General features: G+C 21.8%; 1 protein-coding gene across 1 annotated transcript in view; it reads right to left on the reverse strand.

Annotated features, from left to right (window-relative positions):
* The window catches only part of LOC117182175 (probable ATP-dependent RNA helicase DDX28), a 33,402-nt gene extending 15,767 nt beyond the window's left edge, over positions 1 to 17,635 (reverse strand). Inside the window, exons 1-5 of the mRNA XM_033375225.1 lie at positions 17,448 to 17,635; positions 17,003 to 17,215; positions 10,664 to 10,981; positions 4,909 to 5,166; positions 4,723 to 4,833 (exon numbers count right to left, since the gene is read on the reverse strand). Coding sequence (XP_033231116.1) covers positions 4,723 to 4,833; positions 4,909 to 5,166; positions 10,664 to 10,981; positions 17,003 to 17,215; positions 17,448 to 17,525 — 978 coding nt within the window. The 5' untranslated portion in view covers positions 17,526 to 17,635. The remainder of the gene's footprint in view (positions 1 to 4,722; positions 4,834 to 4,908; positions 5,167 to 10,663; positions 10,982 to 17,002; positions 17,216 to 17,447) is intronic.
* Between the last annotated feature and the right edge of the window lie 137 nt (positions 17,636 to 17,772).

Consider the following 17,772-nt stretch of genomic DNA (forward strand, 5'->3'; position numbering starts at 1 on the left):
ATTTTTGTATTATTGCCCATGTAGTCTCATGTAAATACACACGCCCGATATTAACTTTCAAATCCGCTAGGTGGCGACACGAGCGCGGCTCACAGCGAATATACACTGCTTTTATTAAATTTATCGTTAAGAACTCATCTTTTTTGCTTGAAAATTCAAGTTCGTGAATCTAAGGGAAAGTTTCTTGTATTTTTATTTAAAACATTTAAAGATATTTATTCATTTATTACAAACAAATAAAAATGACTTCTACTATAAAACCTGATTATTTAACAAAATACTTGAATTTTCAACAAAACGATTACATTTTTAATAAAAATAATTTGATTTTTCAACCTAGAAAGATGAATTCATATTTGAAAACGTGCAATAATTGATATTACAATCAAAAAAGATAAAATTTCATTAAGAAAATGAATTTTAAAACAAAGAAGACGAGTTTTAAATCAATAAAGCTTTTTCAATCAAGAAAGCAAAAAAATATCACATAAATTGTTGAAACTTCAAGCCAAAAAACGAATTTTCTGTACAGAAACTGAATTTTCAATCAGGTAATTTAAATTTTTCGCAAAAAATAAACAGTTGAATTTTAAATTAAAAATGATAAATTTCCAACAAAATACATTTACGGTTGATTTTTCAACATCAACATATCAATTTAAACGAATAAATTTTCTACGAAATAATTGATTTTTCAACCAAACAGTTGCATTTTGAACCAAAAAGGATGACTTTTTGGTTAAAAATGCAACTGTGTGTTTTTTTTAATTCAAACTATTTCGAAGAAAATGGACTTGTTTCAAAATTTACATTTTTTGAAAAGTCAACTAAAATCTTCTTTGGATTTGGAAACAGATGAATTTTTAAATTAAAAAGAAAATTGTTTTAAAAATAGTTGCATTTTTATCCTAGAAACATTCTAGTTGACTGTTAAACAAAATATAAATTGAAAAAAAAATCAATTTTCCTCGAAATCGTTGAGTTTATAAGAAAACAGTTGACTTTTTCAGGATGACCGTTTTGATCGAAGACAAAAATTCCCGGTCATTTCCCGCTTTGCAAACATTTTTCACGGCTAATTAAATTTTAAAAATCAAACTATATTCTAAACATTTTTCCATATAAAGTAGTAAACAATAAACAAAAAATTAAAGCATTCAAAGTCGAACCCTTGAATTCAAACTTTTAAAATTGAAGTTTAAAAGTTTTTTAAATAAAAAATGGTGTATTCAAATGATCAAAAAACTACACGTACCAAATGGAAGGTACTAACACTTTTCAATTAAACAATATTAAACGAAATGAAAATAAACTACAAAATTTAGAACTTTTATAAATTATAGGGTTCAAAGATTCAGATTAAGTTCCAAAAATATAAATCCGCGTTAGCATTTTGAATAGTCTAAATTAGGGAATCAAGCAATGAATTTAAAAATGTTTTCAAATTATATTATTTTAAGTAATTTTAAGCTAGACATATTAGAAATAGTAAAATTATTTTTTAAACTTAATAGTTCTTAAATTAGAAGTTAAATTATTTTTATTTTAAATAGTCTAGACATCCTTCAAAAGCTTTAAAATTTTATTTCAAATTTTTAGAAATCTAGAAGTGGTTTTAAATTTTTCTAGATTAAAAATTATTTTTGAATCTTTTTCGGAACGTAATTTGTGAATGATCCCTAAGAGGTATTTAGCAGTTTTAAAAAGATTTGAATTAAATTTAGAACTTGAAATAATTTCATATAATTACAGCCGAATTAAAAATAAAATGTAGATTTTTGTAGATTTCAAACAAAAAGTATTGAACTTTTTTAAGATTTGTGAAAGACTTCAAGAGAATCAAAATTTTTTATTAAGATTGTTAGGAAAATTTTAAATGATTTTTCACGTTGAAAAATTATTGTAACAGAAAGTTTAAGAAGATTTTAAGAGATTTCAAAAATTATCAAAGAAGGACATGGAAGATTTTAAGGATTTTCTTAAATTTTCAGGATTTTCAAAAATTGTAGGAAAATTTCGATGAATTTTAAATATACACAGAAGTCTTGAAAAAATGTTAACACACTTCGTTTAAATTACTTGAAATAATTTCAAGTTTTTAATTGATTTTGAATCTTTTCAAAACTTCTAAAAATCTCTTAAGATTACTCAATTTTTTCTACAAATAACAAGCGTTCAATTGTTATTTATGCGTCAAAATTTGACGATTTCATTTATAAATTAAACACTTTTTAAATAGAACAATTAAAATTGTAACACTAAAAGTTCAAAAGTTCTTCGAAAATCTAAAGATTCAAAGCTTTCTATGTAAAACAATTCAGTTTCAAATTGTTATCTTTTGAATATTTGGTTTCAATTCACTCGTCTTAAATAAACAGTGAAATATTGCTAAATATTAAATACTTATTCTTTTTCTACATTAAGAAATTTAAATTTAAATAGGATACAAATTAAATAATTTAGACTCATAATATTTTTAATTTAATAAAAACCTTTAATTATGACTATATTATTATGGATTTATTTTTAAGTTTAAAATTGTAAAACGCATGTTTACATTTTTAATGACTAAAAAAATTAATAGAAATAATATGTTAATAAATTTATTTGTTAAATTTAATATAACAAATAATATAGAGGAATACCTGCAACTCTGAATTAAAATTATATTATTGATAAATCATTGAAATTTGCATTTAAAAATAAAATTATCAGAATAAATGATATATTAATTTCAATTCTTATCGAGACTTTCAAATTAAAACAGTTACAATCTGGAAATTCTCAAATTTTGAACGGATCTAGAATTGTTTAGTCAAATCAATTATTGTTCAGATTTCTAAACTTAGAGTACAGATCCATTTTAAAAATTATTTATTTATTTATATTTACAGTTGAAAAAATAAAACTGTTTTTTATCAAAAAATGTCAACTTCAAATTCTTTTCATTGTTTAAATCCTCAAACTGCACTTTAATTATTTTAAAAACTGTTAAAATCGAACTTGGGAAGATTTTTCTTCCGAAAATTCGTCAAATTCCCGGTTTCCCGCTCCGGCGGCCACCCTGTTTTTTATTAAAAAAATTTTGATTTTAAAAACTTCAAATTTTTTTTATTTTTAACCTTTAAACTGCATTTTAAAATTCTTTAAATTAAAATATATGCTTTTAAAAATTAAAAATCTAAAATGGAACATTTTTAATGTAAAAGATTGTCGAATTACGCATTCTAAACTAAATCATATAATAATTTATGAAAATCACAATTTAGGAAATTATTTAAAAACGGTTGAAATCACAGTTGGACAAAATTTTGATTCTAAAAATGTTGTAAAATTTCCGGTCAAAAAATAAGTTCAATGTCATTTCCACGTTTTCCAGGTTTCCCGGTCCAGCGGCCACCCTGAATTGATTAAATCAATTAAATCAATATTTATTTATTCCATAAATATAGTGAAATATAGTGAAATATTTTTATAGACAAAAAAATGTCAATGTTTAAAATTTCTAAAATTGTTTGAATTTAAAATAACAATAATAAAAAGAAATATATTTCTGGATGAAAATGTTTTCATTGATTGTTATTTTAAATTTAGAAAATAATTTTAGAAACTTCAAACATTAAAAATATTGTGATAAGAATATTTGACTATTGCATTTTTAATAAACAAATAATATTTATTATCAAAAAATATAATTGTATTAATTCGGGAATTTTCCAGTACGGATATTTTATAATTCGACAATTTTCTGTCAGAAATATGATTATTCAGAAATTTTCCAATTCCCGAAACTGCATTTTCCAAAATGGAAGATTTCCGCATAATGAAATTTTCTACTAATAAATTTCACGAATAGTAAAATTCCCGACTCTAATAAAATTTCCAAATTGGAAATTACACAAACAATAAAATTCCCGAATTTAAACAATTACATTTTTTTTATAAATATTATTTATTTATTAAAAATAGTTAAATATTTTGTATTGAGAAAAATATTTTCAGTATTTAAAGTTTCTAAAATTGAAAAAATATATATTTCTGGATGAAACTGTTTTCATTGTTATTTTCTATTTAAACAATAATTTTAGAAACTTCAAATATTAAACATATTTTTGGTAGAAATATTATTAATCATAGAAAAATCGCTAGTCTAAAGAAGGCTAACTTCAAAAAAAAGTGAGCAAAGCTTGCTGAACTTAAATTGCTTAAATGCGCAAATGTAACTAAATATTATTTAATGTTTTCAAATTTTATATAAATACAGTGTTAGTAATTTTACTATTTATTCGTTTAATATTCTGTATTTTTATTTATTCTGTATTTATAATTGATTAATTATAATTCACAAATACAATTTTTTTATTCTAAAATTTTATCAATATTTATTCCATAAATACTATTCTTTATAATATAAATCGTTAAAAATATTCGAACAATTTGTAACAATATATACTTTTTATAGCACAATTAATTTTTATAAGCGTCTTTAAAAAAAAAAGTAATTTATTTTCTAGCTTTAAAAAGAAATATTAACATTTATAATTCAGTTCAATTAAATTATTATTTTATTTTTCATTTATATTATTTATTATTAAATTATTAAATCAATAAAATAATGTTTCCTTCAATTTTCATTAATACTTATTAATTTATCGGATAATTAATATAATAACAAATATTTTCCCGAGATAAATATATTTGAAATAATTTTTCAAGACTTACGTCGACAATATCCTGAAGAATTTCTTCAAGATGTTGGGGCATCGTTGCAGAAACTAACGTCAGCTGAGCAAATTTCGGAAAGTTATTTTTAAATTGCGCAAGAGGACCAAACTGCAAAGGAATAAAAAAAAATTGTTTAAAAACGTTTCAAATGGAAATAAAAGTGGTACCAGGAAAAATACCTACCGATATTTTTCGGAGAAAATGCCTCAGTTTGTCGTAAAATGTTTCGTCGAAAAGTGAGTCAGCTTCGTCTAAAATCACGTGCCGGACGAAATTCATATTGTAAATTCCAAGTGTGGTAAGTTTACTCAAACCTCCCAAAGTTGCAACTATAATATCGACGTCGGAAACTGATGGATTGTTTACTTTTTTTCGTATACCTCCACCGACGACAACTTTTGTTCTTACGTTCAAGTTCCTTGTCAATTTATTTGCTTCTTTCTGCAAGAAATTCCATCATTCAAAACTCAAGATAAATTTTTCGAAATTTCTTATTTATTTTTAAGAACTAGCACTCTATTAACAGACTTCGGAGATCAAAATGATATTAAAACAGGGGAAATAGGTTTATTTTTCACGAAATTCGGGGAATAAAATTTTTTTATTATTATTATTTTATCTTATTTATTTATATATTTATTTATTACGAATTTCAAACAAAAGAGTATAATTTTCAAGCGGAAAAGTCGAATTTAATTTAAAAATATTTCATTATGAAACCCAAAAAGATTAATATTCAACAAAAAAAATCATTTTCGTCCAAGAAAGATCAATTTTAAATTAAAAAAATTATTATAAAACAAACAGTTGTATTAACAACCAAACAGTTGAACTTTCCAGCAAAAGAAATGAATTTTCAACGAGCAAAGTTGAATCTACTTTTAATCAAGTAGTTAACTTTTAAGCAAAAAACAATCATTTTCAACAAAAAGTTTAATAACATTTTTAACGAGAAAAGAGGAACTTTCAACCAATTAAATGCATTATAAATAAAAAATTGAATTTTCAACCAGACAGTTGAATTCACAACCAAATACAAATTTGTTAACCAAGTAGTTGAATTTTCAACCATAAAACATCATTTTTTTGCCAAAAGAGATGATTTTTCAAACCAAAAAACGAATTTTTCATAAAAAAAGTTGAATTTCCAATTAAAAAAAAAAAAAAACAGTTTACTTTTACACTTTTTACACCGTTTAGTTTAACAAAAAAGGTTCATTTTTTAATGTAAGTTTTATGTTTTTCTTGAAATATATTTAATTTTATTTTAATTTAATATAATTTTGAAACTGTTTCCAATTTTGTAAACACGAATTAATTAGTTTCTATTTATTCAACATTCAAAAATAATACAAAACAATTTTTAAACAGATCTTTTCGCTGTTTAAAATTTAATAATTTTCAATTGTAAACCTTGACAATTTTATTATATAACAAGAAAAGAAAACGTTCAAAATTATATAAGTTTCAATTGAAAATATTTCAAATTTAATTATTATAAACTTAGTTTAAAACTGGATAGTTTTTCAATTAGAAATATAACATTAAATTTTTTTATTGTTGAATTTAATTTCTAAATTATTAATTGTCAAATTCCGACTTATAAATATTATATTATATTTTAATACTATAAAATTCTAAACTGAAAATTTAGAACTTTTAAATTTGAACATTTGATAATTATTAAGCGAATAATTCAAATATTGGATTTTAAAATATATTTTTCAATCAATAAAGATAAATTTTTAAGCAAACGGTTAAATTTTCAAGCATAAGAGAATTTTTAACAAAAAGGGGAAATGTTAAATCAAATAATTTAATCTTGAAGTCCAAACAGTAATTTTTCAAAAACGGCTTTTTAACCAAAAAAGATTAATTTTCAATCTAACATACGAATTTTCAAGAAAATAATTGAATTTTTAATTCCGAAGTTTCACGTAAATAGTAGAATTTTTGACAAAAATAGAAGCATTCTAAATAAAAATATAATAAGAACACACACTTTCAATCAAATAGTAGATTTTTCAATTAAAAAGAATCAAATATCAATAAAAAAAGACAAATTTTTAACAAAAAATATTAGTTTCTAGAAAAAGATAAATTCTGAATTAAAAATAAAATGATATCCAAAAAATATGAGTTTTCTACTAAAAGATAAATTCTAAATCAAAAAAATGAATTTTGTATCTCAAAAGATGAATTTCCAAGGAGATATTTAAATTTTCTATTATGAATTTTTAACTAAATTGTAGAATTTTTGACCAAAATAGAAGAATTCGAAATAAAAATATAATAGTAAACTTTCCAAATAAAAAGAAGTCAGTTTTAATGAAAAAAGATTAATTTTTGACTAAAAAAGATAAATTGTTGACTAAAAAATATGTATTTTATATCGAAAAAGATGAATTTTCATGAAAACAGTTAAATTCTGGAATTCATAAAATGACTTTTTAACAAAATAGTCGAGTTTTTAGAATTAATTAATTTTTCAAGCAAATATGAGATCGCAAAAATTGAAAATAATCAACTTTAAACCAAAAAAGAAACATTTTGTTCAAAATAATATATGAGGTTTCTACTAAAAGATAAATCTTAAATAATGAAATAAACTAATTTTTTCCCAAAAACTGAATTTTCACGGAAATAGTTAAATTTTTAGTTATGAATTTTTAACTAAATTGTAGATTTTTTTTAAATAGAAGAATAATAAATAAAAAATATAATACTAAACTTTCCAAATAAAAATAATTAATCAATATCGAAAACAAGATTGATTTTTTACTAAAAAAAGGTGAGTATTCTAACAAAAGATTAATTCTTTATCTGAACGAATGTGTATCCAAAAAGGTTAATTTTCACGAAAACAGCAACAAATATTAAAAGAAAAATATTAATAAAAATATATAACTGCAAGAAAGTAGTAGAATTTTAAAAAAATGTAACCAAATAGTAGAATTTGGAACCCGAAATATAAACAGGACCAATAAATTAAAAAGTATTGATCTTCAACCAAGAAAAAAACTTTCAATCAAAAAGATGACTTTTTAAGGAAATAGTAGAATTTTCAACAAAATAATTAAATTTTGAACCATATAGTAGAATTTTTAACAAAAAAAAATATGAATTCTGATATAAGAAAATAATAGTAGCTTTTTCAGTAAAAAATTATTAACTTTTTCAACAAAAAAAGATTAACTTTCTATCAAGAAAAGCAGATGAATTTCAAAAAAAAAAAAAAAAAAAAAAAAAAGATTTTCAAGTAAATTAAAATTTTTCACCAAGTTGCAGAACTTTTGTCCAACAGAGATAAATTCTCAACTAAGAATATAGTAATAGACTTTTCAATTAAAAAAATTTACTTTCAAGCAAAAAATATTTTCAACAAAATAATGAAATTTTTAACCAAAAAATTTGAATTTTCAATCCAAATAGGCCATTTTTGTAGAAAAAAAATGTTTTAAAAAAACCACTTGAATGTTATACAAAAAAATTACTTTTTAACAAAATAATTAAATTTGAACTAAGCAGTAAAATTTTTAAACAGAAATGATTAACTCTGAAACAAAAATATAATAGGAGATTTTCCAATTAAAAAGAATGAAATTTCAACCAAAAAGATGACTATTCTGTCAAAAGATGAATTTTTAATCCAAAATGAAACAATTTTCCATAAAAAAAAAGAATACTCCACAAACTAGTCGAATTTTCGACAAAAAAATATGTCTTACTCAAAAAATAGTTGAATTTTCAATAAAATAATTACTTTTTTAACCAACTAGTATAATTTTTAACCAAAGGAGATCAATTCTAAACCAAAAATATAACAGTAGACGTTTGAATTTAATACAATTAAGTTTGATCCGAAAAAGATAACTTTTCTACTAAAAAACGAATGATTAATCCAAAAGGATAATTTTTCTACCCAAAAAGACGAATGATAAAAACAAGTTTGAATTTTCAAAAAATGAATTAAATATTTAACTCATCATTAGAATTTTTAACCAAAAAAGGTGGATTTTTGAATTAAAATATAATAGCAGAATTTTGAATTGAAAAGAATTAGCGTTCAAACAAAAAATATAACTTTTAAACACAAAGATGAATTTTTAATTTAAAAGGGCGAATTTTCAATTTAAAAAAAAATGCATTTTGAATAAGACAGTTAAATTTTGTAATAAACAGTAGAATTTTCAACTAAAAAATTTTAATTTTCAATCCGAATGGACCCATTTTATATCCAAAAAGACAAATGTTCAACAAAACAGTTGAATTTTCAACAAAAAATCAGATTTTACAAGCAAATCCTAGAATCTTTATAAAAGAAAGATGAATTCTGAACTATCAACATAATTGCAGATTTTTCATTTATTAATAATTAACTTTCAACATGCACAAGATAAGTTTTTAACCGAAAAATATAACTTTTAAACAAAATAGTTGCATTTTTATAAAAATACTTCAAATTTTCACCAAAAAAATTGAATTTTCAAGCAAATTGACCAATTTTGTTTTTAAGGAATAGTGAAATAGTTAAATTTGAACAAGTAGATTAATTTTCTATTAAAAAAAATTTTCAACCAAATATATGAATTTCCAACGAAATATTTGAATTTTCAATTAAAAACGATACAATGTCAAACAAAAAGTTAAATTTTAAACTGAAAAGAATCAATTTTTAATAAAAAATGAAATAGTTAAGTCAAGCGAAAAAGATTTTCAACAAAATAATGAAATTTTTAACCAAAAAATTAGAATTATCAATCCAAACGGGCCATTTTTGTAGAAAAAAAAATGTTTTTAATTTAAAGTTTTAACTAAATAGTAGAATTTTTAACCAAAAAATATGAATTCTGATCCAAAAAAATAAAATTAGGCTTTTCAATTCAAAATTATTATTAACCTTTGAACAAAAAAAAAAGAAAGAATTTTCAATACAAAGTGGTGCGACTTTTCCATTCAATAAAAAAAGATTACTTTTTAAGAAAATAGTTGAATTTTCAACGAAAGAATAAAATTTTCAACGAAATCGTTGGAAATTTATCGAAGAGAGACGAATTTCTAAACCAAAAATATAACAGTAGTCTTTTCAATTAAAAATAATTCACTTTCAACAAAAAAAAAGATGAATTATTTTTTAATAAAATAGTTGAATTTCATCAAAATAATTAAATTTTCCACCAAGTCGTAGAACTTTCGTATAAAAGTGATGAATTCACAACTAAAAGTATAATGATAGACTTTTCAATTTAAAAAATTAACTTTCAAGCGAAAAAAGATTTTCAAGAAACTAAAGAAATTTTTAACCGAAAAAATTGGAATTCTCAATCCAAATGGGCCATTTTTGCATTTAAAAACATGTTAAAAAGAACAGTTAAAGTTTTGACAAAAAAAGACTTTTTAAAAAAATAATTAAAATTTCAACCAAGCAGCTGCATTAAAAAAATTTTCAACAAAAAGTTGAATTTACGACAAAAAAAAAACTTTTTTACCAAATATTGAAATTTTCAACTAAATAGTAGAATTTTTTGTAACCAAAAAAGATGAGTTCTGATCCAAAAAAATAATAGTAGACTTTTCAATTAAAAATTATCAACCTTTGAATAAAAAAGATAAATTTTCAATCCAAGTTGGCGACTTTTCCATTCTATAAAAAAAAGATTACTTTTTTTTTTTAAATAGTTACATTTTCAGGAAAACAATCAAATTTTCAACTAAATCGTTGAATTTTTATCAAACAGAGATGAATTTCTAAATCAAAAATATAACAGTTGACTTTTAAACTAAAAAAAAAAAATAAACTATCAACAAATAAAAGATGCATTTTTAATCGAGAATATATTTTTTTAAAGAAAATAGTTGAATTTTCAATAAAATAATTTCATTTTGAAGTCTGCAATAATGGATTTAAAACAATAAATCATATCATAATTATACTTACACCAATTTGTATTGCTAATTCCCTGCTCGGTGTTATAATTAATGCAAGTGGATGATTAAATTTTCGATTGACAGCCATTTTCCAATTGAGAACTTGAGAAACAAGCGGTAATAAATACGCCAATGTTTTTCCACATCCCGTTTCTGCTGCCAATTTTGTATTCTGATAGTTGAGGATTTTAGGGATACCTTTTTGTTGAATTGTCGTCGGGGTTTCAATTCTAAAATGATTTTTTAGATTATCAATCAAATCTTGATGAATTCCCAAATCATGAAACGTGACATCGTTCGGCATTCCATCTTCTATATTTTCTTCGGGCTAAAATCAAATTTTCGTGAATTAGAAATCACGGAACTTTATAAAAAAAATGTCAAATAATGGGGAAAAAAATTTGCCGATAATTCCAAGTTTTTCCAGGTATCTCAAATTTTTTCCATTTTTGAAAACAAATCGACTTGGGATATGAATATTTTACAATTTTGCAAATTTGTTACGAATAATAGGTTCTTCAGATTCTAGGGATTCAATTAAAATGTTTAATTTAATGAGTTTTGTCAAATTATATTACAATATATTTTTTAATATATTTAATAATAATAATTCAAACAACTTTTTATTTTATCATTTTATATTTAAAATGCAGTGCATATTTAAAGAAAATTAATGTGGGTACTATAATATATTCAATTTAAATCACTTCAAATTCCTAACTTTTCAAATAAAAAAATTGCATTTTCAACAGAATGATAGATACATTTTTAATCAAATAATTTAAAATCTTAACTAAGACTATTTTCTACCAGAAAAATACGATTAAAAAAAAACTTGAACTTTTGAACTAAAAAAGATCAATTTTCGACTAAAAATAAAACAATTAATTTTTCACAAAAAAAAAATTTTCAACTGAAGTGATGAATTTTCAACTAAAATAATGAATCCTTAACTGGGATAGATGAATTTTAAACAAAAAAGGCGAATTTTTAACAAAAGAGTTAACTTTTAACCGAGTAAAAATTTTTTTTTCAATCAAAAAGAAGAATTTTCATCTAAAATGATGAACTTTTAACTCAAAAATTTGAATTTTCAAACAAACAAATTAATTAATTTAAAAATACAATTTTTCAACGAAACTGTTAAATTTTCAAATAAACAAGGCAAATGTTAAAAAAAATACTTGAATCAGTGTGGCCATTTTAATCGAAGAAAAAAATTCCCGGTGTTTTCCCGGTTCGCAAACATTTTTCACGGCCAATGAAGTTTAAAAAATCAAATTATATTCTAAACATCTTTTCCATATAAAGTAATAAACAACAAATTAACGCATTTAAAGCAGAACACTTGAATTCCAAAATTTAAAAATTAAAGTTTAAAAGTTTTTCAATCCAAAAATTGTGTATTCAAATGCTCAAAAATTTACACGTGCCAAATGGAAGGTACTAACAATTTTTATTAAACAATCTTAAATGAAATGCAAATAAACTGCAAAATTTAGAACTTTTTTCAATCATAGAGTTGAAAGATTCAAATTAAGTAACAAAAATATAAATCCACGTTAAGATTTTCAATAGTCTAAATTAAAGAATCATTCAAATGAACTTTCCAAATTTTCAAAATTATATTATTTTAGGTAATTTTAAACTAGACACATTAAAAATTGAAAAATAATTTTTTTCTTAAATTTCTTAAATTATTTTTAATTTAAATAGTCCAGGCATTCTTTAAAAGCTTTAAAATTTTATTTCAAAATCTTGAGAATTCTAGAAGTGGCTTTAAAATGTTCCAAATTCAAAATAATTATTGAATTTTCTTTCGGAACTTTTAAATATATTTCAAAATTAATTGAATTTTTCTATAACTTTTAGAAAATCCTGCAAATTAAAAAAAATGGAATTTTTTTATAAATAATAATAGAATACTTATTATTTGTAAAAATATCAGAGTAATTTTAACAGATATTTAGAAGTTTTAAAAAGATTCGAATTAAATTTAGAACTTGAAATAATTTCAAATACTTACAGTTGAATTTAAAATAAAATGTAGATTTTTGCAGATTTCAAACAAAAAATTTAGAATTTTTTTAAGAATTGTGAAAGACCTCAAAAGAATATTTTTTTTTTAAGATTCTTAGGAAAATTGAAAATGATTTTTCACTTTGAAAATTGATGGAATATTAAAGGATTTTTTTTTTAATTTGCAGGATTTTCAAACATTGTAGGAAAATTTCGATTAATTTTAAAATATATTTAGAAGTACTAAAAAAAATGTTGACACGTTTCGTTTAAATTACTTGAAATAATTTCAAGTTTTTAATTAATTTTGAATCTTTTCAAAATATCTCTTAAAATTACTCAAATTTTTTAATTGTTATGTATGCGTCAAAATTTAACAATTTCAATTTCACTTATAAATTAAACACTTTTTAAATAGACTAATTAAAATTGCAACGCTAAAAGCTTAAAAGTTCTTCGAAAATCTAAATATGCAAAGCTTTCTATGTAAAACAATTCAGTTTCAAATTGTTTTTATTTAAATATTTTGTTTCAATTTACTCGTCACAAATGAACAGTGAAATATTGTGGAATATTAAATTTTTATTCTTTTTCTACATTAAGACATTTCAAATTAAATGGGATAAAAATTAAATAATTTAGACTCACAATATTTTAAATTTAATAAAAACCTTTAATTATGACTATATTATTATGGATTTATGTTTAAGTTGAAAATAGTAAAACGCACGTTTACATTTTTTAACAGATAAAAAATTTATAGAAATAATATATCAATAAATTTATTAATTAAATTTAATATCAAAAATAATATAAAGGAAGACCTGAAACTCTGATTTAAAAATATATTGTTGATAAATCATGAAAATTCTTATTTAAAAATAAAATTATCGGAATAAATTATATATTAATTTCAATTCTTATTAAGACTTTCAGATGGAAACAGTTACAATCTGGAAATTCTCACATTTTGAACAGATCTAGAATTGGTTGGTCAAATTAATTATTATTGTTCAGATTTCTATACTTAGAGTACAGATCCATTATAAAAATAATTTATTTATTTATATTTACAATTTAACTTGGGAAGATTTTTCTTCCGAAAATTCGTAAAATTCTCGGTTTCCCGGGCAGACGAGCACCTTGTTTAAAAAAAAAAAATCTTCGATTTTAAAAACTTCTAATTTTTTAAGCCTTTAAAACTGCATTTTAAAATTCTTTAAATTAAAATATATGCTTTTAAAAATTAATAATCTAAAATGGAAAATTTTTAAAGTAAAAGATTTTCGACTTGAGCACTCTAAACTGAATGATGTAATCATTTATAAAAATTACAATTTGAAAAATTATTTAAAAAAAACGGTTGAAATCAAAGTTGGACAAAATTTTTTTTCAAAACGTTTTGTGGAATAGTTACATTTTGAGTTGAATTTTAAAACAAGAAGATTAATTTGATCAAAAAATACGATTTTTCAACAAAATACATGAATTTTCAACGAAATAGTGGAATTTTCAACTAAAAAATATTAAATATTACTAAAAAAAATCCGTTTTTAAGGAACCATGGAATAGTTAGATTTTAAGTTTAAAAACATTAATTTTGCACCAAATAAGTTAACAAGTTTTCAACTAAAATTATGGATCTTCAACTGCAATAGATAAATTTTAAACCAAAAAGATGAATTTTTGACAAAAGAGTGGAACTTTCAATTAGGTTATTTTTTAATGACAAAGCAATGAATTTTCAATAAGAATTATGAATATTTAACTGAAAAACTTCAATTTTCAAATAAAAATATGATTTTTCAAACAAGAAGATTCATTTTTAAACAAGTAGATTAATTTTTTTATTAAAAAATAAGATTTTTCAAACAATTATATAAATTTCCAAAGAAATATTTGAATTTTCAATTTAAAAAGATAAAATTTCAAACAAATAGCCAAATTTTAAACTAAAAAGAATCAATTTTTAACAAAAAATGGAATAGTTAGATTTTCAGTTTAAAAAATTAATTTTCAACAAAACTGATGGACTAGTTTAATTTTAAACCAAAAAGATGACTTTCAACCCGGAATGATAAATCTTTACCTGCAATCGTTCAATTTTAAAAAAAGAAGAATAATTTTTACAAAAAAAGAGAGGAATTTTCAAAATGATGCAAGAATTTTCAACTAAAAAAGACAAAATGTCAGCCAAAAAATGAATATTTAAATTTTAAGATAAAAAATTAATATTCAACTGAAGTATTTACATTTTTAGTTGAAAAAAATTAATTTTTAACAACAAAAAGTATTTAAAAAGTTACATTTTCAACCAAAGTGGTAAACTTTCAACTAAAATTATGAATCTTCAACTGGAATAGCGAATTTTAAACCAAAAAAATATTAATTTCCCACTAAAATTATGAATCCTTAACTAGAATAATTTAATTTTCCACCAAAAAGATAAATTTTCAACTACAATAATTGATTTTTAACAAGAATAATTGAATTTTCAACCAAAAAAATTAATTTTCAACCAAGAAGATTAATTTATACCAAAATGGATAATTTTTCATTCCAATATTAAACAGTTAAACTGCAGTTAAAAAATAGTTTTTAGTTTACAAAAATTTTTAGTTTAAAAAAAATTCAATAAAAAAATAATAATTTTCATAAAAGTAGTTATACTTGCCAACAAAGCCATGAATTTTCAAATACAATAATTAATCTTCAACTGGAATAGTTGAATTTTTAACCAAAAAGATCAATTTCCAACTAAAATGATGAAATTTTTAACTAGAATAATGGAATTTTCTACCAAAAAGACGAACTTCTAACTAAAAACTAGATTTTTTTAACTAAAGGGATGACGTTTTCACTGAAAATATTGATTATTTAACTAAAATAGTTAAACTTTCAGTCGAAGAAAAAACGAATTTTCAATAAAAGAGCAAATTTTTTAACCAAAAAGATGAATTTTTCATTAAGATGAATCTTCAAGTGAAAAATTAATTTTAAACAAAAGAGTTTACAGTAGTAATTGACATTTCAACCAAAAAAGACTATTTTTTTTTATATAAAAAACAATTGAATTCAACCAAAAAGACGATCAAGAAAGACAGAAAATTGCTAACAAACCAAAAATATAATAATTGAATGTTCAGACAATAAAATTAGTTTTTTTTAAAATCCTAAACAAATTAATTTTCTACAAAACAGTTAAATACATTAATAATTTAAAATAAAAGGAAGCATTTTAAATAATTTAATTTTTAATTTTACAGATTCTAGGGATTCAATTACTATGTTTAATTTAGAAATTTTTGACAAATTATATTACAAGATATTCTTAAATATATTTTGTAATAATAATTCAAATAAATTTTTATTTTATCATTTTATATTAAAAATAATAATAAAACTAATATTTTTCAACGAGAAATAAAGTAATTTTTACTAAAATGATTTTTTATCAACAAAAATGATTTAAAAAATAGTTACATTTTCAAGAAATGTGATGAATTTTCAACTAAAATAGACAAATTAATTTTTTAAAAATGAAATAGTTTATTCTCAGCTTTTCAACAACAAAAAATCAAACGAAAAAATGCATTTTCGACATGCAAAGAAAATTTTCATACAAATTTTTCATAAAAATTTGTTCATAAAAACAATTAAATTTTTCACCAAAAAATTTGAATTTTCAATCCAATTTTATTTTAAACTGAAAAACTGAGATTAGACCAATTTATAAAAATTAAATATGTAACTGAATTTTCATACAAACACATTAATTACAAACCCCTAAAAAAATGAATTTTCAACAAAACAGTTAGACATTAATATGTAGCTACTTTTAGAAGTGAATAATCATTGTTAAAAAACAAAACAAAAAATGAAGCACGCCCTCAAAAAATTTCCCTGGTTTAAAAAAAACATTTGCTGACTTTTTAAAAAAATTACTTAAGTTCCAGGTTTTTTCCATTCTATAATTGAAATTTCCACCAAATAAAAGTTAAATTTTTAACTAAAAAGGATCAAGTTTCTATTTTATTAACAAACCAAAAATAAAATAATTAAATTTTCAAACAAAAAAATTTATTTCAAACCCAAAAAACGAATTTTCCAACGAACCTATACATTTTCCAGGTTTTTCCAGGTTTAATAATATTCTTTGTCAATTTAAGGTTTTCCAGGTAGGGTAGACAACCTGATCATGGAAATTTACAATAGAGATGTCAAATAAGACTGACACATAAACAAAAATTGCCAAAAAACGAATGTTATATTCACCGCAATTGTTAGAATTATATTATGTAATATATTCTTATAAAAATGTGTTTCATACCGGATGAATAGTAAAATAATCTCCTCGTGCTTCTTTGTGCATCCATCCTTTTGAAGCTAAAGGTATTTCCTGAAACTTGGGATAAGTTTGACCTTTGTAAAAATTAAATTCACTCCTTTTGCAGGTAATTATCGGGACTTTTTTCTTTTCAGGATTTTTCAATTTTCTTTCGAATTCTTCTTCACTGATTTCTTCCACCGATGAGTGAGACAACTGGGGAATTAAATAAATTCAAAAAATCTTTATACTGTCATAAGTTTTTATGTAGGTTATGTGAAACGAAAATAAATCATTTCTAATATATTAAGTAATTATTATTAAACAAATCAAATATACAAAAAATTAAATAAGAAAGTAATTAAATGATATTCAATCTCTAAATGAAATATAAATGATAGAATGATGATATAAAAACATTTACGGAAAAATGAAGAATTACATCTACCTGTGCACTGTATTTTCTCAAAATTACTCTTGATGGATTAAAGTTTCTTTGGCAAATATTACAAAGTCGCGGTAACATTGTTTATTCACTGAATTATTAAATTTTTACAAATATTAATGAAAATAAGCACCGCGAGATCCGCATGTTGCCGCGACGATCATAACCTTGTGACGTCCAACCCGGATGTCGACAATTTATAATTTAGTTTTGATAGTCGATAAGAAAGAATTTAACGTTATCTATGTCGCGGTGAATTTAAAATGTTGTTAATTCCTTTTCTATATTGTTCACTATTTGAGTTCGTTGCTGTCTTAGAACATAAGTT

This window comes from Belonocnema kinseyi, chromosome 10 (genome assembly GCF_010883055.1).
Source record: "Belonocnema kinseyi isolate 2016_QV_RU_SX_M_011 chromosome 10, B_treatae_v1, whole genome shotgun sequence".
NCBI classification, from domain to species: domain Eukaryota; kingdom Metazoa; phylum Arthropoda; class Insecta; order Hymenoptera; family Cynipidae; genus Belonocnema; species Belonocnema kinseyi.